The 26,596-nt window shown below is 48.5% G+C and overlaps 2 protein-coding genes across 2 annotated transcripts in view; both read right to left on the bottom strand.

Annotated features, from left to right (window-relative positions):
- Positions 1-26,596, bottom strand: part of NSMCE1 (NSE1 homolog, SMC5-SMC6 complex component) — a 369,302-nt gene that overhangs the window by 279,903 nt on the left and 62,803 nt on the right. The window lies entirely within an intron of this gene.
- The window catches only part of GTF3C1 (general transcription factor IIIC subunit 1), an 86,567-nt gene that overhangs the window by 42,166 nt on the left and 17,805 nt on the right, over positions 1-26,596 (bottom strand). The window contains exons 6-10 of the mRNA XM_050773877.1: positions 23,048-23,171; positions 8,113-8,265; positions 5,514-5,629; positions 3,812-4,121; positions 2,866-3,083 (exon numbers count right to left, since the gene is read on the bottom strand). Coding sequence (XP_050629834.1) covers positions 2,866-3,083; positions 3,812-4,121; positions 5,514-5,629; positions 8,113-8,265; positions 23,048-23,171 — 921 coding nt within the window. The remainder of the gene's footprint in view (positions 1-2,865; positions 3,084-3,811; positions 4,122-5,513; positions 5,630-8,112; positions 8,266-23,047; positions 23,172-26,596) is intronic.

The following is a 26,596-nucleotide window of genomic DNA, read 5'->3' as shown; positions in this document are numbered from 1 at the left end:
CTGGCCCTCTTCAAGGAACTTCTACTCCTATCTTTCAAGAAGGGAAGCCGAGAAGCCTGTTCTCCTACACAGGATCCCACTACTCTACCACCTCAATGCTTTGAAGAAGACATCGGCCAGCAGAGGACCCTGGGCCAGTTTATGAAGATCAGCTGGTTTCAGGACAGAAATCAGAGGCATCTACTCCAGCAGCTCCTGAAGTGTTCCCTCAATTCCCCTTTGGTTCTCCCACAGTGGAATGGAAGAAACTGACATACTGACAATTACACGCCAGGTATTGTTGGGTTTTTTTCATCAAAAACTCTTAACACTTTTATCATCATAGTTCCCATGGTACAGAAGAGGAAACCAGGGCTGTGTGGCTAATTTCCAGGGTTTCATGGGGAGTGAACGTGCCAGGATGGGGCCTCTGACTCCAGATGGAAGAAGCCAGGGCAGTCTCTGGACAAAAAGTGACATGAGGCAGAAGACGGCTTTTGAGTTCAGAATAGGGTTCCTCTAGGAAAATTAGGATGAGTGGATCTGTGCTTCCTCTTCTATCCTCACTAAATCATCTACTTATCTTGTAATGTCTTTCTCTCTTAATGAGCTTAAGATGAACTGTTTCACCCAACATTGGATCAAAATGTGAAAGCCCAAATGTGAACCCTATATGGAAAAGAAATCCTAACTCTCATACACATCTTGTGAATCACTGGATCCAAGTCAACGCCTTATGGTAGCCCCAGGGCATGTTCTGCTTGTCACCTCCCAGCTTGGAGTAGGAATTTCAGGAAATGAGAAAGTGCCCAAGGAGGTCACTCGGTGATGGCATCTGAACAGCCAGGCCCCAGCCCACTTCCCTGTCCACTGTGGGAGCTCCAGGCAAGACACAGTTCTTTGTTGAAGGGGGAAAGAATCAAAGATTCAAGAAGGGTCCCAAGAGGGGCAGAAAGTCCTTTGTTCACCCTTGTGTTTCAGGGTGAAAAGTTTGGGGGAAAATCATGTGAGTAAATCTAGCCACTTTCCATGGGGCTGCTGGACAGCAAAGGGAACGTGCTCTGCCAAGAGCCTCCAGGGAAGCAGTGGGTGCCATTCTTTTCAGCAAGGATGTGGGGAGCACCACGGTGCTGCCATTACTCTGGGAATGGACTTCCATGAGTGAGAGGAAGAGCTGAGCTAGGAAACAAGTCAGGGATTTTAAGACCTGGTGGAAGTGCACAGAGGTACAAAGGGGATGGCAGGGGGAGGAAGGCAGGCAGGACTCTAGGGGACCTGCTGGGTTCCACTGCTGGCAGGCCCGGCCTCCCTGGTTAGAAAGAATGCCAATCCTCACTCCATAGAGAGTTGTGGCATCCAATGAACAGAAAAAGCCTGAAAGGGTCTAGAAAAAAATCAACCCCACGCCCCATCACCTCTGCCATAGAAATACTTCCAAAGTACAGGCCACCATTCCAAAAAGGGAGAAGTGGCATAGGGTAGGGACTGCGCAGGCAAGTTACTCTATCCCTAGGGGCCTCGCTTTCCTCTCACAGACCAAAGCTGACATTGACCTTACAGGGCTGAATGAAACAGCAGTGGCCAGGCGCAGTGGCTCACACCTGGAATCCCAGCACTTTGGGAGGCTGAGTTGGGAGGATCACTTGAGCCCAGGAGTTTGAGACCAGCCTAGGCAACATGATGAAACCTCATCTCTAAAAAAAAAAATACAAAAATTAGCCAGGTGCAGTGGCACGTGCCTGCAGAAGAGAAAATCTGCAGTCCCAGCTACTCAGGAGGCTGAAGCAGGAAGATCACTCGAGCTCAGGAGGCGGAGGCTGCCGTGAGCCGAGCTCATACCACTGCACTCCATCCTGGGCACCACAGCAAGACTCTGTCTCAAAAAAATTAATTAATTAAAAAACATACATAAACAGCAGCAACACCATCAAAAGCCACCCCAGATCATGCATCTACTACTCCATGCTAGGTGCCTCATTCTCTACTCAGTGTTTCCAAAATATAGGGGGTGGCACTGGCAGTGTCTGAAGTACTGTTATGTGTCCAGTATTGACATGGCATTAGGTGAACTGAATCACATAATGGGAAAGGCATTCCTTATCAACTGTCTTTTAATCCTTCCAATTATATTCATGAAAGTACTGGTTTGACTTCACTGTGTCTGTAACTCCTTGACACAGTAACTGGCTGGAATGTACTAATAGTTTTGATTTTATTGTATCTATTCTATGATTACTTTCTTTTTTATGACAAATGATATTGGCCATTTATCTAAAGCAGAGTTTCTCCACGTTGCCAGTGCTGACATTTGGGCCAGGAAATTCTCTGCTGTGAAGCTCTGTCCTGTGTATTGTAGGATGTTTAACAGCATTCTAACCTCTCCCTATTGGATGCCAGTAGCAGCCTCTCCCTAAGTGTGGCACTGAGAACTGTCTCCAGATATCGCCAAATGTCCCCTGGGGTAAATGCCAATCCTGACTCCATAGAGAATTGTGGCATCCAATGAACAGAAAAGGGGTAAAACTAGGTAAGAACCATTGATCTAAATTAGGCATATAGGTTTCCCTCTAAAACAAATCTAACTGAAAAGAATAAGTTGTTGGAAATTAATAAGCCACTGGGTGGATAACCATGCAGACAATCTCTGCGTAGGGCCCAGGCTGCATGAAGGTGGTGTGTAAATGAGCACCGCGCTACTGCCCAGGAAGCACAGGCAGGCCTCGGCGGGAAGCACAGGCAGGCCTCAGCGGGAAGCACAGGCAGGCCTCGGCACGCAGCACTCTCGCTGTGGATGACTCCACTGCGATCATGTGATTCCTAAGCACAGAAACCATGAGGCCACAGGCTCCTTCTCGGAGACAACTCCCTCCCTCTGCATGCACTGACCTTTGGGTTTTCCATCCGGACCTCCTCGATCACAGCTATGTCACCACTGTTACTGTCCGCACAGTGGGAGACAAAGGACACACTGGGTTCTGAAACGCTGCTGGTATCCAAGAGGTTGTCCCTGCTGGCAAGGCTCTGGCAGGCTCTCTCTTCAGCGGCTCCTGGGAAGGAGGGTGGCTGCTTTTTCAATGGGTGTAGGTTTACAACTTTCCACCCACCTGTGGTGGAGGAAAGAGGTAGAACAAATCAAGGGGGAGGCCAGGAGGGCATTCCTGCTTGGCAGTCAGACCAGACCCACACGGGCCAGAGGATTCTGCTGAGATTCAGTTGAAAGGTGAGGGAACTAGACCAGCAGTAGCTTGGGCTCCTCCTTCTGGCCTCTCATCTACAGCAGGGCTTCTCCACCTAGCCAGTGCTGACGTCTGGGTCAGTTAATTCTCTGTGTCAGGGGCTGTCCTGTGTATTGCAGGATGTTAAACAGCATCCTGGCCTCTACCTATGAAATGCCAGTAGGAGTCCCTCCTAAGCTGGACATTTAACAATGTACCCAGGGGGCTCAGAGCTGGGTACCAGATTTGCAAACGGGTCATCAGCACCACTCACTATGCATTTAAAAAAAGTTTTCTATAACTAAACTAAAAACTTGGAGGAGTCTTAGACTGTTGGAGGGGAGGGGGCAGAGGAAGCTTATGAAATTCCATCCTTTAATAGTAAAAACAAGCAAACAAAACATCGGCCATGAAGAAATGATTTGCAAGCAGCCAGGAGATACCACAGGACCCTCTCCTCCAAACCCATGATGATGTGGTACAAGTGACAGCATCGGGCCTCTCATTAGGATGGTTCCAAGGGCAACTGCAGGCATTTGCTGAACTGAAGGGGTGTTTCTTGCAGGTGCCCAGTAGTGCAGTGCACGCAGCCCCCGCCCGCCCCACGCGCTCCCTACCCTTGGTTGGGGTGGAGTGATGAGGCTGGGTCTTAGCCCGGAGGTTCGCAGAGGCTCTTGTGTCCTTCTGGGACCCTCTGCGTCTCCGCTTGCTGCTGCTCCTCTCCTCCTCACTGTCCGACTCAGAGAGGAAGGTGTCCTCGCCTTCAGGCAGAAGCGACTCCTCCTGCATAGATGCCAGGCTCACGGTGGTTAAGAGCTCACTGCGGGCCTTCTCTCTTTGGTACTGCCGGCTTAGGTCGCTCTCCTCTGCAAACACGCAGGAAATGTACTTGGTGGTTCGCTGCCGACCTTCGTCTTCCATGAATCCCTAGAGGGAATAAGATGTGTTTATCCCACTGCAAAGAGGGCATCATACCCACAGGGGTTCAGGTGGTCTGTGGCGTCTATTTCCTCATTGTCTTTCTTCTGTGTCTCCTGTCTTACTGCCTGGGCCCTGGGTTGGGCAACACTGATGCTTCCTCCAGGCTCTTCCTCTCTGTAATCCCCCAGGTCTTGCTTCCACAGGGATCCTTTTCTGAAGTACAACCCTGAATGTGTGTTTGCTCTATGAGGCTATGAGCTTCTCAGGGGCAGGGCCCTGACTTAACCTTCCATATAGCCCCAGTGCCTGGGACAAGACGTGGCCCACACAAAATGGTCAGTAAGCAGCAAGTGTTTGTGATGCAGACTGAGAAGTTAGACTGGAGAACTCGAGCTGCACTTAGCCACTGCCATGAGGATTGGTGGACTGGGCATCAGTGATCCACACCCATTTTAACTTCCAGAAAAGGGCAAGGGGCTCTTCCCAGGGCCTTTGACAGGAGAAGAGTAACATCTAGGTACCACCACATGCCAGGATGGGGCTAAGTGTGCTGCAGTCATTCACCCAACTATAATACTGCCTTCCAGCCAGATGACCAGATCGTGAGCAAGACGAGAGTGGCATGTCAGGGGCTGAGACCACAGGTCTGAATTACAAAAGAAGAGTGCCAGACGGGCATAGCTGGCCAACTCGATGTCCCCAGGCACCTGGCAAGTAACATGCATGAGAAGGAGGGCCAGGTGGGGATGGTGGAACCCTGGAGAGCACTGCTTTGTCTGAAGCAGGTGAACAGAGTGGCCAGCCCCAGCTGACTGTCCCCACATGGGAGTAGGCTCCTGGGGTGGCCACATCACCTTCTGACTTTTCTTTCTTTTTGAGATGGAGTTTTACTTTTGTTGCCCAGGTTGGAGTGCAATGGTGCCAACTTAGCTCACTGCAACCTCTGCCTCCTGGGTTCAAGTAATTCCCCTGCCTCAGCCTCCCGAGTAGCTGGGATTACAGGCATGCACTACCACGCCTGGCTAATTTTTTGTACTTTTAGTACAGACAGGGTTTCACCATGTTGGCCAGGCTGGTCTCGAACTCCTGACCTCAGGTGATCCACCTGCCTCAGCCTCCCAAAGTGTTGGGATTACAGGTGTAGGCCACCATGCCCGGCTACTTTCTGACTTTTCAAAGCTGACAAGTCATTCAATTCTTAAAAAGTGAAGACAAACAGGAACCACAGTGAGGGAGAGACATAACATGGCTATGGACTGCACTCAGACCCGGGGAGGCCAACTGCCTCCTTGACACACATGTCAGGCCATCGAATCTTCTGACTGAGATGCTCCTTAGCGAATATACCGCATGTACCTCCAAAGACAAGGAGTGTTGGGGGAAGGCTCATGATGTTACCTTGACAACTTTGAATCTTTGAAGGAGTCGGCACAGCATTCTTGCTTCTAGTTTTCCCACATTCATAGCCACTCGGATTTCAGCTTGGGAAATTCCTTTCGTGCCTCTGCGCTCAACTGTGAGAAACAATACACATGAACCCAAACGGCTGCAAAGGAGCTGTTCTGCACAAGTCAGTTTCCAGCCCACTTTTTCAGCAGACATTTCAATGCTGTGAAATTAACAGACAGAACAAAACATACGCCATTTCTCTCCCTTATCCTCCCAAATGTGCTTCCCTCCCAAGCCTCTGAGTAACATACTATGCTAGGCTAGTAACGCTAACAGCTAATGTTTGAATGCTTACTATCTCACGACACCACGTTAAAATACTAAATGTCAGGTGATCAACAGCTGAAATACGAAAATGCAGGAACCCAATAGGCTTTACCCAATGGCAAGAAATTAGCCCTTTCGCATGAATGAACTGTTTCAGATCAATGAAACTGACCTCTTTAAGAAGCATCAAAATAATTTTTAATTCAGAACTTTTTTTAATGTGTATTCTTCATTTCCCAGTGTTTCTTGATAGACACAGAGGCATTGTGGACCCTGACTACTGCACGGTCCCGTAAGAGTCGTGCAAGCGGGGACTTTGAAAGGAAATGGTATTCCTCAACTCTGGAGTAAATGACTCGCAGACCACTGGGCCCCACTGTTGCTGTGTGTAGCTTGTCCACTCCTGGGCTGTCATACGCTGGTGTATGTCAGGATTGTGAGTATATCTGCCGCTCAGAGGCCCTTTAAATGCATCCTACTAAGCTGGAACTAAGAACTTCAGGAAGGAGCTGGCTTAGGAACTGGGAGGTAGGCAGGTAGTCCCAGCAGTAAAGCACACGAGCCGCAAGGTAGACGTGGTGGCAAAGCTCTTTGACTTTTCAGAAGTATCTTCCTTTTGGCCGGGTGCGGTGGCTCACGCTTGTAATTCCAGCACTTTGGGAGGCCAAGACGGGCGGATCACGAGATCAGGAGATCAAGATCATCTGGCTAACACGGTGAAACCCCGTCTCTACTAAAAATACAAAAAAATTAGCTGGACGTGGTGGCGGGTGCCTGTAGTCCCAGCTACTCGGGAGGATGAGGCAGGAGAATGGCGTGAACCTGGGAGGCGGAGCTTGCAGGAAGCCGAGATCGTGCCACTGCACTCCAGCGTGGGCAACAGAGTGAGACTCTGTCTCAAAAAAAAAAAAAAAAAAAAATCAGCCGGGTATGGTGGCACATGGCCTGTGATCCCAGCTACTTGGGAAGCTGAGGCAGGAGAATCACTTGAACTTGGGAGGCGGAGGTTGCAGTGAACTGAGATGGCGCCATTGCACTCCAGCCTGGACAACAAGAGTGAAACTCCATCTCAAAAAAGAGAAAAAAGAAAGAAAGAGAAAAAAGAAAGGGTTAAGGGCAGCATTTCCCCAGTTGTGCTGTGAGGAACCCATTCTGAGAGATGTGAAGGGAGCTACCAAACAGCCCTCCAAAAAGGCTGGGCCAACCCCACAGCTCAGTCAGATCCCCTGTAGCCGCTTCACCTTCTGCTCTGTCCTCCCTGCAGGGACCTGAGGCCACACCACCTATGACACTAGGTCACTGCTGTCCTACACAAAAGTTAGGGGACCTGGGGGAAGGGTTAGGAATTGGAGAGAATGTTTTCTTTGCCCATTTATCATAGATTCCTGGCCTGTGGTAACACCAGACCAATCTTAGAAAACAACAGATAGCTCTTGAACCTTTGAATAATAATAGTAATAGCTTTCTTTTTTCAGTGCTTTCTATGCACCAGACCCTATAGCAGCTCTTTTATTTTGATTCATTTATCCTCATAATGTGCTAGTGTTGATGCTCTCGACATGTGATGGTTAACCTTAGTTGTCAATGGGACTGGATTAAGGGATACCCAGATCACTGGTCAGGTTTTATCTCTGGGTGTGCCTGTGACGGTGTTTCTGAAGGAGACTGGTGTGTAACTCAGTGGACTACGTGGGACAGATCTGCCCTCCATGTGGGCGGGCACCATCCCATTAGCCAGGGGCCCAGACAGAACAAGAAGCCAGAGGAAGGCGAACTTGCCCTCTCTCTCTTCTGGAGCTGCAGCCCCCTCTGCTGCCGCTCTTGGCCATCAGAACTCCAGGCTCTCCAGCCTTAGGTAACTGGGACATGCCCCCGCGGCTTCCCTAGTTCTGATGCTTCCCTGGGCCTCCAGCTCACAGATGAGCTAGTGGGACTTCTCAGCATTCATAACTGCACGAGCCAATTACCTTAATAAGCTCCTTTCATACATCTACATATATTTTTCCTACTGATTCTGTGTCTCTGAAGAACTTTAAAATGCCTGCTTTTACAGATGAGGAAACTGGGGCTCAGAGACCTCATTAAAGTCATATGGCTAAGTGGCAGAGCAAGGATTCAAACTCCAATCTGATCTCAAAGCCTGAACCCTTCTGGGGAACCAAGGCGCTTCCCATTGTATTACATTCTCTATAGCAGAGTCCTCTCTCCACATGTGGGCAAAGCACTTCTTGACTCAGATTCTCGGGAACCACATCCAAGCTGGTGTGGGAACAAGACTTACTGAGGTCATAGGTCTGCGTGAGCATATCCCGCTCGAACACGATGTCCACGGGAGGCACTGTCTTGGAGATGACCTCCTCGTCCTCGTCATCATCATGGTCATTCCGTTTAAATTCCTTCAGCAGCTTGAGGCACCGAACCATGACATCAGTCCCTGGCAACACAAGCACGGGTTTTCCAGCAATGAGTGAAAGCAGCGCTGCCTGGGGGAGGTGAGGGGTTCTGAAATATCACAGCACATGTCGGCAGAGACAGAGATCCCCACAAAGGTCATACACATCACCATGTCCGGAGGTTTAAAGATGTGGTCAGGACCACAAGACCTGACAATGTATTCCATAAAGCTGCCTTTTGTTTTTAGAAGAATGAGGGAAGAAAGCAATGCAAATGGAAGGAATAACGAGGTGCTATTAGTTCTGTTAAATCAACAGTCGCCCTCTCCTGCTGGAGACCAGCTCCATGACAACAGGAGACGTGCCTGTCTCTTCCCAGCACCCAGGACACGGCCCACACTCAGCAAGCACGCAAGCGGTATTTGCCAAAAGGATAAAAAATATCTTTTTCCTTTTAAGCTAATACTCACTGCCAATAAGGTGTGGCAGCAGTGTAAATGAGCTGTATAACCCTTCTAGAGCATTTCGAGGGGATTTTACAATGATTCCAAGTGTAAACGTTTATTCCAAGAAAAAAACTCAAAAGGAGGACAAGGCTATCAGTACTAATAGGTTCACTATAGTACTCTTTATAGCATTAGAGCAATCTTATGAGTACTACAAAAAAATCAGCAACGGGGGTGGAGGGTGGCATACCTACCAGCCACCTCACTTTCTGTGGACTAGTGTCTGCCTTCAAATCATCGCACTGCACCTATACTGCAACCTACAAAAGTAAAACATGGGGAAAAAATAACACACTTGTGCCTACGGCTATAACAAGAGAAAGATAAGTGTACATGTAGGTAAGAACTAGAAAAGGTACAAGGAAAAATGGGGACTTCTTGACACTTGACATGTGCTAACTCATTCGGTCCCAACAACCCTTGGATGAAGACGCTAGGGAACAGAGGGGTTGAGTAACTTGTCCAAGCTCCCAACAGCTTGTAAGTGACGGGAAAAGTGACTCAGTTAAGGTCGCCGGTCTCCAACATGAACACCAAGATATCCTGTGATACACGATAACCCGGAGTGGGAAAACTGCCCTGCAAAGATGTTCACGTCTTCATCCCCGGAACCTGTGAACATGTTGCCTTCCATGGCCAAAGGGACTCTGCAGAAGTGATTAAATTAAGGCGTCGTGGATTTTTGGGGGTCATTGTTGTCAGGGTGAAGTTAAGCATTTTGAGATAAGATTATCCTGGATTATCTGGGTGGGCCCAATGTAATACCACAGAGTCCTTAGGCTGGGCATGGTGGCTCACATCTGTAATTTCAGCACTTTGGGAGGCCAAAGCAGGGAGGATCACTTGAGCCCAGGAGTTCAACACCAGCCTTGGCAACATAGCAAGACACAACTCTATAAAAATTTTTTTAAATTGGCCAGGTGTGGTAACATGTGCCTGTAGTCCCAGCTACTCAGGAGGCTGAAGTGAGAGGACTACTTGAGCCTGGGAGGTCAAGGTTGCAGTGAGCCCAGCTCACACCACAGCACTCCAGCCCAGGTGACAGAGACCCTGTCTCAAAACAAAACACTAAACAACAACAAAAAGTCGTTAAAAGAGAGAGGCAGTAGGATCAGAGTGAGAGACTGGAAGATGCTACACTGCTGGGTTTGAAAACAGAGAAAGGGACCACAACCCAGGGAATGCAGGTGCCTCCTAGAAACTAAAAAAGGCCAGGGAATGAATTCTCTTCTAAAGCCTCCAGAAGGAACACTGCCCTGCAAACATCTTGATTTTACCCTAGTGAAAGTCATTTCAGATAGTAATCTATCTGTGTGGTTTGAAGTCACTAGGTTGGTGTAATTTGTTACAGTAGTCCTAAGAATAATAGGGACAGCTTCTCCACCAATTTTCATCAGCATGTGGATGCACAGAATCCTGGGTGCTACAGCAAGGAGTGGGCACTGACTCTGGCCCTGGAGCCCAGCCCTCTAGTACAGGACCCTGCCCGCGAGTGTGAAATGCCACCCCCGACAGCACACAAGACTGAGGTCCAAGGAAAGTCAGGACCAGCCACCTCTACTCGAGCAGGAGGTTCTTCTGGGGGCACAGCATGTGGCTTGCAGGTGAAGTTCACAAATAAGCATCTTAGGGCCTGGAACTCAGGAGATGCCTGGAACTCAACAGACCTCAGGAGACACTCTAGGGGGAGCCAGCCTAGGGCAAGCGGCCAGCAGAAGTGGTCCCCAGGCACCAACCTGCTGCTGACCCCTCCACTCCTCACAGCAACAGAAAGTTCCCCAGGGCACGGCTTTTCATTAGAGGCAACCTAAGGCCCCAGCGCAGGCCTGAAGCCTCGGCTCCTGCCAAGTCCCCGCCGGGCCTCCTGCCGTCCCTCTTGGCTCTGCCCTGTGCTCCAGGACCCTGCCCTGCCCTCTCCTGCAATCCCTCTCTTTCAGAATGGGAGGCTTAAACAATCAGGAGGGGAAATATGGGGACAAGGGGACTCTCGGGACTGTGGACATGAGTAAGAACTATCTAAAGCCTCGGGCACTGGGACAGGGTCCCCTGCCAGGCTCCCTTTCTACAAGTAGCACCTCTAGCAGCTGGTGGCCAACACACTCAGCACAAAGGAAGACAAGACCACCACGCCATTCCCCCCTAGACTGTCCGCTAGTCAACCCCCTCCCAACCCCCACCCCACCATGCTGCTCACACGAGCAACCTATTGCTCCTAATAACACTACAACCATTTATCCAGTACTACATCCTGGATGCTGTCCTAGGCTCCCTGTGTGCCCTATGAACTGACCCTCACCATGGCCAGAGGAGGTAAGGGTGATCATTCCAGTCCCACATGAGAACACTAAGGAGCTGAGGAATTCACACAAACAAATGTCCCTTTGCCAGTGAGAAGCTGGCATTTACCAGGCAATCTGGCTCCAGAATCCAGGCTCTAAACCTTTGGTTTAGACGCCCCGATTCAAAACGTCCCTGAGACTGGGAATAGCTGAGTGACCCGGGGTCAGGGACGCTGGCTTCTGCCTGAGCAGCAGCACAACACAGCACTTAGGGGAGTCAGACCCAAGGCGTCCTCAGCCAGTGGCCCAGCGCTATTTCTTCTCCTTTTAAACTTCCTTAAGAGGCTAATTAGCTAGGAAAAGACCCACAGGACAGCCCTCAAAATAAACACGGTGGAAGGCAAGAAACGGTACTAGTAAACGCGTGACCTCAGTAGGCAAAAAAGAGAAAAAGCCTCACAGCCTTCAAAGCTTCTGATCTTGGCCGGGCGCAGTGGCTCATGCCTGTAATCCCAGCACTTTGGGAGGCCGAGGAGGGCAGATCACCTGAGGTCAGGAGTTTGAGACCACCCTGGGCAAGAGAGCAAGACTTCATTTCCCTAACAAATACAAAAAAATCAGCTAGGCTTTGGAGGTGTGCATCTGTAGTCCCAGCTACTCGGGAGGCTGAAGCAGGAGGATCGCTTCGGCCCAGAAGTTTGAGGTTGTAGTGAGCTATGATCACACCACTGCACTCCAGCCTGGGCAATAGAGTGAGACCCTGTTTCAAACAAAAGAAAACAAAACAAAAAAACAAAAAAAACCCTTCTTCTCCCCACCAAGTTGGTTCACCGTCCTCACCTCTCTACTAGTGGAGCAACCGACATCCATCCCATGCCCCTCCTCCAACAAATGGCACAACTACCTCCTGAATAAACGTTTGGAGGGAAGGTGTGGATGAACTTGGGCTCCAGGGCCAGGCAGAGAAGTGTTTCCATCTCAAGTTCCACAGCTCCCCATGTCTGTGACTTTGGGGAAATTACCAAGTATGACTCTTTGTTTTCCGACCTGCAAAATGGGATGACAGTGTTCTCTGTGTCACGGGGTTAATGTTAGCATGGCCGAGACAACATCTGTACAGAGGCTGGCATGGAGCAATCCCTCAACATGACCACCCAGCACTTGCTGGGAGCCAGGCACCATGCCAAGGGCGGTACATGAATTAACCCATAAAATCCCACAACCCCAAGGGAGGCAGGTCCCTGTAAGCTCCATTTCACAGATGCGGAAGCTAAGGCACTTGCTCAAAGTGATGGCGCTATGGAGTGGCAGAGCTAGGATGTCAGTCAGCCCAGGCTGCCAGCCTGCAGTGGATGCACTCGGCCAGTAGGGGAGTTACTCTGAATAGTACCACCAGCACCTAGCAAGCACAGTGCTGAGGCATGACAAACATCAGTGGCATTCAGGGTGGCGGGCCCCCTCTTATTGTGGGATAAGCCCCAAAGCTGCCCTCTGGTCATGATGGCTTGCCTCCTGGAGATCGCGGGAAGGCGCCCCCCTGCTCTGGTTCTGAGCATGAGGCTCAGCTGTTGGCCACGGGGGCTGAGGGCGATGCGGGAGGACTATGAGCTGTTCTGTGCAACCACAATAGGCATCATCAGCCCCAGGACCCACAAAGCACCCACGACCCGGAGCAGGTGCTGAGGCTGGGCCCAGCGTGAGGTGGCTGTGCTTCCAGAAGGCCTGGAGTGACTCTCCGAATGTTTTGGCCATGGGATCGGTGGCTCTGCCTGCCCCACAGGGCATAGCTGATTTCTCTGCTGTGAATCCCAACTGCGCTGACTCTCTTCTGTATCTGCCCAGCAAGTAGGCCCTGTTTTATTTAACCAAGCTGTGTCTGGCTTTGCTCTTTCACAACATACCAATCACAGAAACATTTTCCTTTCCCCATGCCGTGACATCTTTTTTTTTCTTTTGAGACAGAGTCTCACTTTGTTGCCCAGGCTGGAGTGTAGCCGCACAATCACTGCAGCCTCGAACTCCAGGGCTCACACGGTCCTCCCACCTCACCTCCGAGTAGCTGGGACTACAGGCATACAACACCACGCTCGGATCATTTTTTTTTTTTTTATTTGTTGTAGAGATGGGATCTTGCTTTGTCACCTAGGCTGGTCTAGAACTTCTGGCCTCAAGTGACATTCTTACCCTGGCCTCCCAAAGTAGAGGGTTACAGGCATGAGCCACCGAGTCGAGCCTGGTGCACATCTTTCCTTTGGAAACCTTGTGCTGGAGAGGCAGCCCAGCACTGTGGTGGGGGAGCCAGACTCTCTGCCACAGAGCTGGCTGTGAGCCCTGCTGCTGTGTCAGGTGGGCCTGGACAAGGTGGCTGACCTCCCTCAGCCTCAAGTGTCTTGCCTGAAAATTAGGGCTGATGACAGTGTTTAGCCTTGTGGGGAGAACTGTTAAGAGATCAGGCAGGTAAACGATGGAACAGTGTAGTGTGTGCCTTGTGATTCCAAGGGACCATCCGGAAGGAGTTCCACCAGCCCTGTGTGCCTTTCCCACAGTTCTAGAGTTTTACCAGCTTTAGAATTTCAGTTTCTATTATTAAAATCCCTCTGGCTCCTACTTGCCTTTTTGAAGGTACCTGTTCCAGACTACAAGTCAGCTAAAGCCAAAAGCCACAGGGGCAGAGCAAGACCCGAGTAAGCGCACGTCATCCAGGGTGACTGGGGCGTACTGCCCCATTTAAGCTACCACCTCAGTGACCAGCAATTCCCCTGGGAGGAACTGGGGACTTGCTAATGGCAACCCCTGGTCCCTGGACACAGGGCTTTCTTCCCAGGAACGAAAGGCAGTAAGATAAAACCAGCACCCGCTCACAGGCACAAGGAGTTTCAGGCATTTTAAAGACATGGCATGCTAATATTAGCAGTCCAACACAAAGGAATCACATAGATCTTTTGTGTCCAGGATCCAAGATGGACTTCATTCTGACATTCTGAAGACCCAGACGAGAAAAAGAGAAGGAGTAACTCCTTAAGGAGCACCTAGTATGAGCCAGCCATTGTGTTTAGTGTTTTCGGAAGCGATTTTACTAACCACGTGGCTTCTGCAAGTTATTATTGCCATTTTAAGAGAAAGAAAATTGACACTCAGAGTGGTCATGTGATCTAACCGATGCCTTCCACACTAGGCCACCTGGCTAGGCTAGAATTTCAAATTTCCATCAGAGAGCACGATTCATTGCAAAGGAAAAACCAGAGTAGCTGTGAGGTGGAACCAACAGTCTGTGTTTCTCCCGTTTCCAGTGAAAAATCCATCTGGCCTCCTAGTAAAATGACACTCTCAACTGTGATCAACCCAAGAAAGAACAAAAGCAAGATGGGAACAAACGAACCCCACGGCAGCTTTCCTCTTTAAGGATCACAAGCAATGGGAAAGTCCTACTGGTAAGGCAGGCAGATGTCCTGTAAATTCAGTGTGTTACCTCCCCGCCACCCCCGCCCAACACACACACACACACACACACACACACACACACACACACACACACACACGCCTGGCCACAGGCTGAAAGCACAGAATTCAGGGAACACTGAATAACAGAGGTGGGGGTGCTGCAGCACACACCCCAGGGCAATGGTGGTACAGGTTAAATTATGGGCTCCGGAGTCAATCTGGTGTTACCCTGCCTCTGGCAGCCTTTGCTGGTTGTATAACTTGGCTATGTAATACGGCCTCTAGGCCTGTTTCCTCATCTATAAAATAGGGATAATAATAGCATCTTCCTCATAGAAACCTTAGGACAGCGCCTGGCGTGGAGGTAGTGCTCTGTAAATGTTTGCTACTGCTTTTACAACTCTGATCGTTCAACCTTGGAAACGCACAGCTTTGGAGGATCAAGTGGCATACCCAGTCACCTGGGCTGAAAATATCAGACAGTGCTTGGGGCCTTTAACTCGATTTGACTCCACAAGCATTTATTCTGTGCTGGGCCCAGAACACAAACAGATGAGAGAGACAGGTTTCCTGCCCCTGCAAAAGGTTGTGTGTGTGAGAGAGAGGCTGGCGGGCAGCACAGGAAGGACAATGTGCTCAGGCTTCACATGCCTGGGTTTGAATTCTGGCTCAGCCATGGGGAAGCTCCTTACGTCTCTGAGCCTCAAGTTCTTCATGGGTAAAATGAGGGTAATTCTAACAGCATGCCTAGAACAAGCTGGTAGTAAGGACTAAATGAATGAATGCATTCAAGGGCCCTAGCGTAACACTTGAGGCAAATTAGGCACTCAACGCATGCTCTCTGGTTGGTTGACTACTAGCAGCGCCAGCCAACCATGCTGGGAAATGTGCTACAACACCCTCAGACCCTGCTTTAAGCATGCACAGAGCCTGGAAATGAGAAAGAGGCAGGATGGGGCTAGGCAGGGGACAGCAGAGACAGGAGGTGGCATTTGGGTGGGACAGTAAAGGATACTAAGAATTGTCTGATAAGGCAGAAGAAGACAGGTGTTCCAGGCAAAAGGAAGAGTATGAGCAAAGGCGCTGAGATGGAAAAGGGGCCTACTGGGGAAGGGGAGGGGAGAGGGCAGGAATAAAGGTGAGGATACAGAGAAAGGTAGCTGTGGAAGGTTTCTATGCCAACCATAGTATATTTTCTTGTTTATTTTGTAGGCATGATGTTTGGGACTGACTGGAAGCTATTTCTGCAGTGGACAAGGAAGCTGGCTTGGAGGGAGGGAGGCCTGAAAGGGAGTCCAGATCCACAGACCCTCAGGCCCATGGGAGCTGTCCTAGACTGGTTTTACCCTTAGCCAGTGTCCCAGCCAAGCTCAGGCCCCAGGAACTCAACTACCCGATTTCCACTTCCTCCTGAGTTCAGCCTAGTCTCACATGGGAGGCAGCAGAGTAAGTAACCGACACTCTATTCAAATCTCTGCACCAGCACTGCCCAGCTCTGCGACCTCAGGCAAGGGACGTGTGCCTCTGTTTTCTCACCGGTGAAATAAAGAAAAAGAAAGAGGGGAAGAGAAAAGAGAAAAACAAAGAAAAGAAAAAAGAGAGAGAGACAGAAGGAAAGAAAGGAAAGAGAGAGAAAGAAAGAAAGAAAATAGTACTGACAGGATTGTATGGTTAGAAGGACTAGAATGAAAGAAACAAGGCTGGACATAGTGGCTCACGTCTGTAACCCCAGCACTTTGGGAGGATAAGACAGGAGGATCGCTTGAGCCCAAGAGTTCGAGACCAGCATGGACAACAAGTGAGATCCCATCTCTACAAAACAACAATTTTTTTAAAAAATTAGCTGGTGTGGTGGCACACCCCTGTAGTCCCACTACTTGGAAGGCTAAGGGGTGAGGATTGCTCAGCCTGCGAGGCTAAGGTTGCAGTGAGCCATGATCACAGCACTGCACTCTGGCCTGGGTGAGACAGAGTGAGACCTTGTGTTTGGTCTGGTTTTGTTTTGCTGACATGGAGTCTCACTCTGTCGCCCAGGCTGGAGTGCAATGGCATGATCAGCTCACTACAACCTCCACCTCCTGGGTTCAAGCGTTTCTCGTGCCTCAGCTTCCCAAGTAGCTGGGATTACAAGCGTGCACTAACACACCTGGCTAATTTTTGCATTTTTAGTAGAGATGGGGTTTCACCATGTTGGCCAAGCTGGTCTTCAACTCCTGACCTCAAATGATCCGCCTGCCTCGGCCTCCCAAAGTGCTGGGATTACAGGCATGAGCCACCATGCCCAGCCAGCCTTGCCTGGACTGTCATCTCGATGTTTTTTCCACTTCCCTCCACTCCAAGACTGACCACAAAATGGGATAACAATATGGCATCTCGCCCAGTTCTTTCCTCTTTTTAGTGCCTCTAGACAAGCCCACAGGGTCTTGGGTTTTTCTCACTAATTGTTCGAGGAAACAAGGGTACTGACAATAGTACACATGGGGGTTTACAAGGGTTCAGAAAATTATATAAATGCTCTTGAAACGCTCTTGGTGTACAGCTTCTGAGTCAATCACCTCCCCAAACCCTTGGGCTGAGTTGGTAGCTGATTTGAGGTCCCCAATGCTCTCTCTCTCTTTTTTTTTTTTTTATTGAGATGGAGTTTCGCTCTGTCACCCAGGCTGGAGAATAGAGGTGCGATCTCAGCTCACTGTAACCTCCACCTCCCAGGTTCAAGCGATTCTCCTGCCTCAGCTTCCCAAGTAGCTGAGATTACAGGTGCCTGCCACCATGCCTAACTAATTTTTGTATTATTAGTAGAGATGGGGTTTCACCATGTTGGCCAGGCTGATCTTGAACTCCAGACCTCAAGTGATCCGCCCACCTGGGCCTCCCAAAGTGCTGGGATTACAGGTGTGAGCCACGGCGCCCAGCCTCCCCAGTGCTCTTAAAGTGTGATCAATAGATGGGAGGGGCTGGTGTCAACTGTGCAGTGCTAACAGCAGCAGCGAACCTCTCTTGAGGGCTCTGAGCCAGGGGCTATTTAAGGAGGCCATATCCCTCACTGAGAAACATCCCAGTCGCTGCACTGGCCCCATGGATACCTCCGTCCGCCGCCAGGCCCTCACCCTGTACGGTCATTTCCCCTGCTCACAAGTTCTGGCACCTGCCTTCAACTCTTCCTAGCGCAGGGAGCATTCCCTTCTCAGCCTGCAAAGGCATCAGCCAGCTACACCTTAGAGAGGTCTTACAAGAAAATCTTAGGGCCCCTCCCTCAGCGCACGGCCAGTCACCCATCCTGTTCCAGCCTGCTTCTCTTCCCCAGTCCTCACACTCCTCCCACCTGTCCCCACTGTGCTCTTCCAAGAAACACAACACATTTCCCTGCTGAGGGAGGCCAAAGCCTCCTGCTGTCTGCAGGACTGAGTGGCTGGTCCCTCCTGGGGGAGAGCAAAGAGGAGGGAAGAGGCCAGTTCCCGGCAAAGGGCGCTCCCCAGGTGCCTGGGTCCCTTCCAGAGAACTGTCTAGGACTCAGCAGAAGTTACTCAGCCCAGAAATTCACACCCTTGGGGCTCTTACCCCTCTTTAAAGTTCTTGCTTTCAACAGAGCTTCTGCCATATTACCATGTCTTTCTTTTACTTCTCTTATTCATTTTTTAAGCTAGTGTTCTTTAATCACTTTTTAACTGTTTTAACCATTTTCCCTCCAGCATAATCAATTTTCTAGGCTTTTAACATCTCTGACAATCTTTTTCTGCTCTTTTTCTGTTCATATTCACCTTTTATCTTTTTTGTTTTTCTAATCTTGATTCTTTTTAATTCGTTTTTTGGTTTCAAAGTTCCTTTAAACTTTTGGATTTATTTGTTGCATTTTAATCATTCTTAATATGGTTCATTTCTTTTTTCTTAGCTTGTATACATCAATCCTACTTTAACTTTTTAACTGTGCCTGTTGGCCATTTTAACTATCATACTTTAATTTGCTATACCCTGCTAGGTTTCTTGGTTATTATTTACTTCTTAAAATTTTAATAGCTTTGTTGAGATATAATTTGCATATCACACAATTCATCCATTTAATCTGTACAAGTCAATGGTTTCTTACTATATTCACAGGCCCCTGCATCCATCACCAGTCGATTCTAGAACATTCTCATCACCTCAAACCCTTTCTCGCTCCTCTCTCCCCGCACCCCTGCCCTAAGCACTCACTATCTACTTCCAGATTCCCCCATTATGGACTTTCCTATAAATGGAACCACACAGTCATGGCCTTTCATGACTGACCACACCTTCCCCATCGAATGGGCTTGGCACTTTTGCCGAGAATCATTTGACCATAGATGTGTGGTTTATTTCTGGACTCTCAGTTCTATTCGGTTATCTGTCTACCCTTGTGCCGGTATCACACTGTCTCCATTACTATTGCTTTGCAGTAAGTTTAAAAAGCAGGAAGTGTGAGTTCTACTTTATTCTTCTTTTTCAGGATTGTTTTAGCTCTCTGGGTCCCTTTGCATTCCCTGTGAATTTCAGAATCAGCCTGTTAATTTCTGAGGAGGAGTCAGTTGGGATTCTCACACGGGCTGTGTGGAATCAGTAGATTCGTTATACTGTGAAGTCTTTGGATCCAGGAACCTGGGATGTTTTCCATTTACATAAATCTTAACTTTCAGCAACATTTTGTAGTTTTCACAGAGTATATGTTTTGTACTCCTTTTGTTAAATTTATTCCTAAATTACCGTGAACAAAATTGTTTTCTTAATTTCATTTTCAGATTGTGCATGGCAGGTCTATAGAAACACAATGGACTTCTGTATACTGATCTCATGTCCTGAAATCTTACTGAACTTTTTTTTTTACAGTCACAGGGGCAACAGCTCTGAGGAGAGAGTCCATCTCATTCACAGCTACTTCACCCCACAGTCCTTTCAATGCTGAGCTTGTGACAACCTGGAAAAACCAGCCAGTTGACCGCCTCAGTCATTAGCCCCAGGGAGCACAATTTCTGTGAGTTGTTTCCAACTGGGATCATTTTCCGACAGACTGCTGAGTTCACTTCTACTTCTCTCCCTTTCTTTTCTCAGCACAATTTAATAAACACAGGATGACTGGTAAACACTTGAAGAAAATAATCCAAATTTGCAAAACAGATCAGTTCAGCGGGGCTGTTTACATTTCCAAAGTTTTTTTGCTTTTTGCAAAACAGATCACTGAAGCCTTCTGTGCAGTGAAATATGCATTTGAAAGATGCCTAAATCCAAATTCGTTAAGGAGTTTTAGAAATAATTTATATACTAGATCCAGGTATATCTGTAAATTTAAATGAAATAATACATCATCTTTATTATTTGAGCTTTGTCTCCTCCATAATGCCTTAGAGGGAAGGTTTTATGTTAATTTTGCAAACTGGAAAGACAAAGCTCAAGGCAAAAAAACCCTGAAAACTGCCTTCATCTCTTGCCTCCTGCGTATGGAAAGTAACTGAAGTGGCACTTAATTAAATTAAATTTGCTCAGCATCTGCTTAGCGCCTACCCTGTTTCAAGCAGACACTGCACAGCCTTTAGAAAGGACATAAAGCATGAAAAGCGTGTGGTCACCACCCTGAAGGAGCTCAGGAGCTAGCTGGAAAGAATTCACACAGATGAGTAACTGAGCTACAGCGTGCCATGGAAGTGAGGGAAGGACTCACCATGAGCCCAGGTTTCCAGTCGCAGCAGCAGAGAGGTGGGCGACAGTGTGGGCAAAGACATCCCTCCAGCCATCAGAATGGCTCCTTGTGCATGCATGTGACAATCTAAACATCCTGACCATCACCATCTTGGTGCCTGCTGCCTTAATCCAGCACAAGGAGCCAAAGCCACCACTGTCTGCGCTGTAAGTCATGCTGATCTTTCTTCTGTAAAGTCCTCTTGTCCCACCCCCAGGCCTCAAGGTGATGGAAACCACTCACTGGGCAATGGGTCCTATGCATGAACTTACTTTCAACGGTCAGGCAAATGACATCCCAGCGTGAAGCAGGCCGCAGGCTACACAGTGGGAAGCAGGTGTCCATGGTGAGAGGGGAAGGTGAGCCCCTCTGAAATGGGGCAGTTCCCTCTGCCTAGCCAACTGCTAATAAAGGAATGAAGTTCAACGTTGCCTAATTGCATTTTTACAGAGAAGTTGACAGTCAGACTTTTTAGGTGAAAATTTCTGATTTTTAAATGCCAGCAACAAATTCAACACAAACAAACACTGTGAGCCAAACAAAACACACGGCTAGATCGGGCCTGTGTGCCATGAGCCTATGGCCCTGCTCTATGTCTCCTGTCACCTGTAAGTCTCACAATATCCTGGAAAGCGGGTACTACTACCCCTTAGATAATTCAGGTGAGGAAACTGAGGTATACAGAGATCAAATCACTTGCTAAAGGTCACCTTACCAGACAGTGACGGAACGAGAATTCTAACCCAGGGCTGTCTTACTCTCAAGTCCATTCAGGTGTGAGGTGTTAGTTTCAAGTTAGTTTGGTTAAATTTCCAGGGACCTTAGGCTCAGGAGAAGCCTTTCTCTACAGTTGCCTGTCTAGCAAAAAAGGTTCTTTAAGGAACTGAGGTTTCTCCTTAGTTTCTCTTTACTTTAAATATAAATTACTTCTGTCTTTTCCTTAACACCTTTCTTCCAACGGGACAGGAAATAAAAATGATTACTAGCTCCACAGGCCCTGAGTATTTTAGGAATTCAGGCCATTAGACTTCAAAGTCAAATACTGAGGGATGAGTGCAGTGGCTCATGCCTGTAATCCCAGCACTTTGGGAGGCTGAGGGGGGCAGATCACCTGAGGTCAGGGATTCAAGACCAGCCTGGCCAATGGTGAAACCACGTCTCTACTAAAAATACAAAAATTAGCTGTTGTCATTTCCTGTCCTGTTTTCTTTGTAGTTGAGGGTTTACTCCTCTTATATCCCTTTCATCACTATGGTGAAATTTGGGTGGAGTGCAGATAAATGTGTATATTCCAATTATCACCTTTTACTGAGAACTCTGACCCGCAGCTTTTAAAATGATTCTGGTTAATCAGGAGGAGTAAAAAGGATGGGACAAAAATCAAGAATAGATAAAAATAACTGGACTTGGTGTCTCATGCCTATAATCCCAGCATTTTGAGAGGCCAAGGCAGGAGATAGCTTGAGCCCAGGAGTTCAAGACCAGCCTGGGCATGATAGCAAGACTTTGTCTCTACTAAAAATAAAAATAAATTAGCCCAGCATGGTAAAGTGTGCCTGTAGTCTCAGCTACTCATGAGGCTAAGGCAGGAGGATTAGCTTGAGCCTGGGAGATCAAGGCTACAGTGAGCCATGGTTGTGCCACTGCACTCCAGCTTGGGCAACAGAGACAGACCCTGTCTAGGAAAAAAATATAATGGAGGCTGGAGTGCAGTGGCGCGATCTCGGCTCACTGCAACCTCCACCTCCCGGGTTCAAGTGATTCTCCTGTCTCAACCTCTGGAGTAGCTGGGATTACAGGCATGCGCCACCATGCCTGGCTAATTTTTTGTATTTTTAGCAGAAACAGGGTTTCACCATGTTAGCGAGGCTGGTCTCCAACTCCTGACCTCAGGTGATCCGCCCACTCAGCCTCCCAAAGAGCTGGGATTATAGGCGTGAGCCACCGTGCCCAGCCTAAGGAAGGTTTTTAAAGTTTCATAGTCTGTTCCTTAAGTTAACTTTCTTAGAAGGCTCAGATCCTGCCTCTGCTGAGTACTGATTGTTTAACCTTCTGTAAGTTACTCAGCATCTCTTCACTTTAATTTTCTTACATATAAAATGGTGACAATGCTACCAACCTTACAGGGCTAGATAACAAGATCATGCAATACAGAGTAGGCACTTCACAAAGGCAGGCTAAAGAATGACAAGTGGCTGGGAGTGGTGGCCCACGCCTGTAATCCCAGCACTTTGCAGGGCTGACGCAGGTGGATCACTTGAGTCCAGGAGTTTGAGACCAGCCTGGGCAACACAGCGAGACTCTGTCTCTACAAAAAAATACAAAAATTAGTCGGGTGTGATGAGGCTGAGGTGGGAGTATCGTCTGAGCCCAGGAAGCGGAGATTTCAGTGAGCCGAGATGACGCCACTGCACTCCAGCCTGAGCAACAAAGAAAGATCCTGTCTCCAAAAAAAAAAGGCTGAGCGTGGTGGCTCACACCTGCAATCCCAGCACTTTAGGAGGCCAAGGTGGGTGGATCACCTGAGGTCAGAAGGCAGAAGTTGCAGGGAGCAGAGATCGCACCATTGCACTCCAGCCTGGGTGACAAGAACGAGACTCTGCCTCAAAAAAAAAAGAATAGAGTGGCTTAGTATAAGGAGGAAAAGATGAACTTGTTTATTTGGCACCATAAAAGTATGATTTTGGAGGACACCACAGAGATGTTTGCTGGAAGTTTGTTCAGCAAACATTTTCTAGGCACTTTTTATACGGACAGTCCTGAGCCAGGCACTGAGGTATAGAGTTGAATAAATATGTGAAATCGTTATGCCGCAAGGCAGAATGTGATCGGAGAGAGAGGCTGAAGCTTAGAAGACAGAAGTGAGAGCCAGCCAGCCAAGGGAACAGAAGCTGAGACTCTGCGTTACCTTTCTTCGTCTTACAAGGTCCGCATTCAGGGTGGATCTCTTGCAAGCGAAGAGACACCACCTTGGCTAGGCCAGCGTTCAGCATATACTGGTACAGACGCTTAAACGTCCTTTCACACAGCCCCTGCCAAAACACAATTTAAAGGCTACTATTAGACACAGCAAGATGTCCGAAATGACTAGAAAGTCATGTAAATGAACACAAGTTCAGGACCTGAATTAATTGATTATCTTGAGGTACTAACGAGGAAAGCCTGCCAAGTTACCTTGTCAAGGGACCAAAACAAGGTCCAGAGCAGGATATAAACGATTCTACCTTTTGATTAGAGGGGGGAAAGAGATTCACTTCGCCAGATCCTGGAAGGGTATGCAGGGGTGGGAATGAGGCAGGCGGGAGTGGAGGCGTGGAGACTGAAGACTTCATTTGATACCTTTTCATGTTGTTTTGATTTTTTAACCATGTAAGCGTATTACTAATACAAACACACACACACAGACACACACCCCTGTCCCTCAAAGGCAGTAGAGAAAAAGAAAGGACAAAAAAATAGGTTAAAAAATGCTATAGGCTGGCTGCAGTGGCTGACACCTGTAATCCCAGTGCTTTGGGAGGCCGAGGCGGGCAGATCACTTAAGGCCAGGAGTTTGGACCAGCCTGGCCAACATGCCGAAACCCTGTCTCTACTAAAAATAGAAACATTAGCTGGGTGCGGTGGCATGTGCCTGTAATCCCAGCTACTCAGGAGGTTGAGGGTGAGAACTGCTTGAACTTGGGAGGTGGAGGTTGCAGTGGGCCGAGATCGTACCACTGCACTCCAGCCTGGGTGACAGAGTGAGACTCTGTTTAAAAAAAAAAAAAAAAAAAGAAAAAGAAAAAAAATTGTAAAAATTTACATGTGGTCTGTGAAGTTGCAACAGAATAATAATGGGTATTTCCATCTCATCACTCCTATTTTTGCAAGGCTGAAAACCAAAATGATCCTAGGAACATCTCCCCTGCAGGGGTGACCAACAGCAGCCTCCAGTGCAGGCCTTGCTTTTAAAATTGATACAATGTTTTTCTTCAAGAAAGTAATTTACTTGCCAAAATTGAAAAGTGAGTGATTTCACATAAAAAAAGACCTAGATTCTGGCTTCTCTTGAAAGGCTAAGATCTGGCAGCCAATGCTAGGACTGTAGCTTCACAGCAACAGTGAACAGGAGCCTCGATCAGCTGCTCTTCAGCGGGGCCCACGCGTCTCCAGGGGGTCACAGCCTTTGCACTCCCCCATCAGAGCCTCCAACAATGAAACTGAAGATCAGTTGCCATTTATCATCATTTTTGTGCTGATTTTCCCTAATGGTAGTTAGAGGAAAGTTAATTTCTTAAACCTATATTATATCAAAAATTTATTTTACACATGGTCCATTTTGCTTGTGGGTATCACCCTCCTGGGCACTGCTGCCATGTGATTTTGCAGTCCCTGGAGGAGTAAGGCAGGTCACCATGGCTCCCAGTGAAGGAGCGAACAGCAGGAGGCATTCGTGACTGAGAGCTGTTTGCTGAGTCTTACAGGTTTCCTCTTACACTCTGGGGAGAGACAGGGAGCAAATGTCTGTGGGCTGCTGCCACCACATATGTGTGGTTACCCCCAGGCTAACCAGCACTCCAGCCCTTGGGTGGCAGAACATATGGCTATCAAAACAATACAGATGACTCACATATGGCTCATTCAAAGCCACTGGCTTGTACATGGCATCTATCGTTAATCTAGCCGTGCCCCCAGCACCATAAAAAGACCCCACGGAAACTCATCCATCAGATCCCAGCCCTTGACATATGGCACTAAGCCCTGGACCATCCTAAGAGGGGAAGGATGATGTAGTCTTTCCTTCTGAGGGGCTGCCATCAACGACTCACACAATCTGGCCAGCAAAAAGAGAAAGAGGCAGTGAGTCTTCGTACCAAATCTCCCCCAAAGGCAGCATCCATATTCATGGCCTCAGCTTCATCTATAGGCTAATTTTCACTGAATCCTGCTCAGCTCTCTGTGACCCCAATTTCCAGCTGTTGACTAGACATCACCAGGGGAAAGTCATAGAAGATCTTCATACCCAATATGTCCAAAACTCAGATTTGTCCTGTGCCTCCTCTTCACCCAAATCTGCTCCTCTTTCTGACCTCTCTATTTATTCAACTCTCATTCAGCAAATATTTACTGAGCATCTACAGGGGGCCAGGCACTGTCTTCATCGTGGAGGCTCGCAGTGAGCAAGCATTTGTGATCCCTGCCTCACAAGCCTGCCTTTGCGCTGCCTCGGTGAGCAGCAGCCACTCCAGCAAATGCACTGGCTTCATCTTGAGATCCTCTTTCTTCAAGTCACCTCTACATCCCAGTGCAGGCACTCACCACGTCCTGTTAGTTCCAGCTCCAAAATGTTTCTCAAACAATTCCAGCCCTCATGGCCACAACCTCGCCACCTTCTTCCCATCCCCTTCCCTCTACCAGCTCATCTGCCTAGACTGCAACCTCCACCTCCCAGGCTCAAGAGATTCTCTTGTCTCAGTTTCCCAAGTAGCTGGACTGGTGCATACCACCACCCCGGCTAAGAACTTCTTCATTTCTACACGGCCAGCAGCAGTGCATAAGGCTAAAGTTTCAAGGCTAAAGTCCCCACTCCTCAGCCAGCACTCCAGTCCTTTCTGATCCGGCCCCTACCTTCCTATCCAGTCACACAATGTGCCGGCTGCCCTCTGGATTACTGCCCACTTCTAAGCATGTTGCATGGCCTTCCACAACTCATGCCTTTGCACCAGCTCTTCTCCTTTCCGTCAAATGCCACTTTCCCTCTGTGTGGGGGAAAAGCCCAGCTCAACTCTGCTTTTGGCACAGCTCTATGAGGCCTTCCCTAGTTCTCTAAAGAAAGCACCCCTCTCCCGCTACTGGCTCAGCTACATCCTTCCAGGTATGTGTTCACACGCCTACCCTTCTGGTTAGACAGCTCCATGACAGTGTGAGACCTGTTGTCATCCTGGCTAACTTTCACCATCTTATTGTGGAACACAGTTCTAACTCAGCATACACACTCCCTGAAGTATTTGTTGAATGAATAAGTGAAAGGCTGTCCAGTAACAGTCAAGGCTTGCTGCTAACACAGACCACAGGGTTGACCTGAAACCAGACTAGCCCTGTCTCCCTGCCCCTGAGTGACTTAGTAGGAGGGAGGGTTTCAATCTCCAGAGTCTGCATGGGCTGGACAAGCAACATCAATCTACACAGTGGCCAGTTATTTGTTTATTAAGCCGGTAGGAAGTTCCTTAGTTTCTGCCAGGGTTTCCTGAGAGGTCTTCTCCGTCTATCTTTGATTTTCTACTCTGATAAACTCAGACACACAGAAGCAAAACACTTCTCCCCTATCACAAACAGCAGTGCTCAGGGAATGACAAAGAGCCCTGCCGCCCTGCCTCGTGTCTGAGAGGTGACAGAAAGCAGGTGGACTGCAGGGGACCCAGCCAGTGCACAACTAGTTCCAGCTAACTGCTGTCAGGAGAGAGGGCAGACCCAGGCT

The sequence above is a fragment of the Macaca thibetana genome, chromosome 20, assembly GCF_024542745.1.
Source record: "Macaca thibetana thibetana isolate TM-01 chromosome 20, ASM2454274v1, whole genome shotgun sequence".
Taxonomy (NCBI): Eukaryota; Metazoa; Chordata; class Mammalia; order Primates; family Cercopithecidae; genus Macaca; species Macaca thibetana.
The sequence above is the reverse complement of the archived record's forward strand: the minus strand, read 5'-3'. Positions and strand labels throughout refer to the sequence as shown.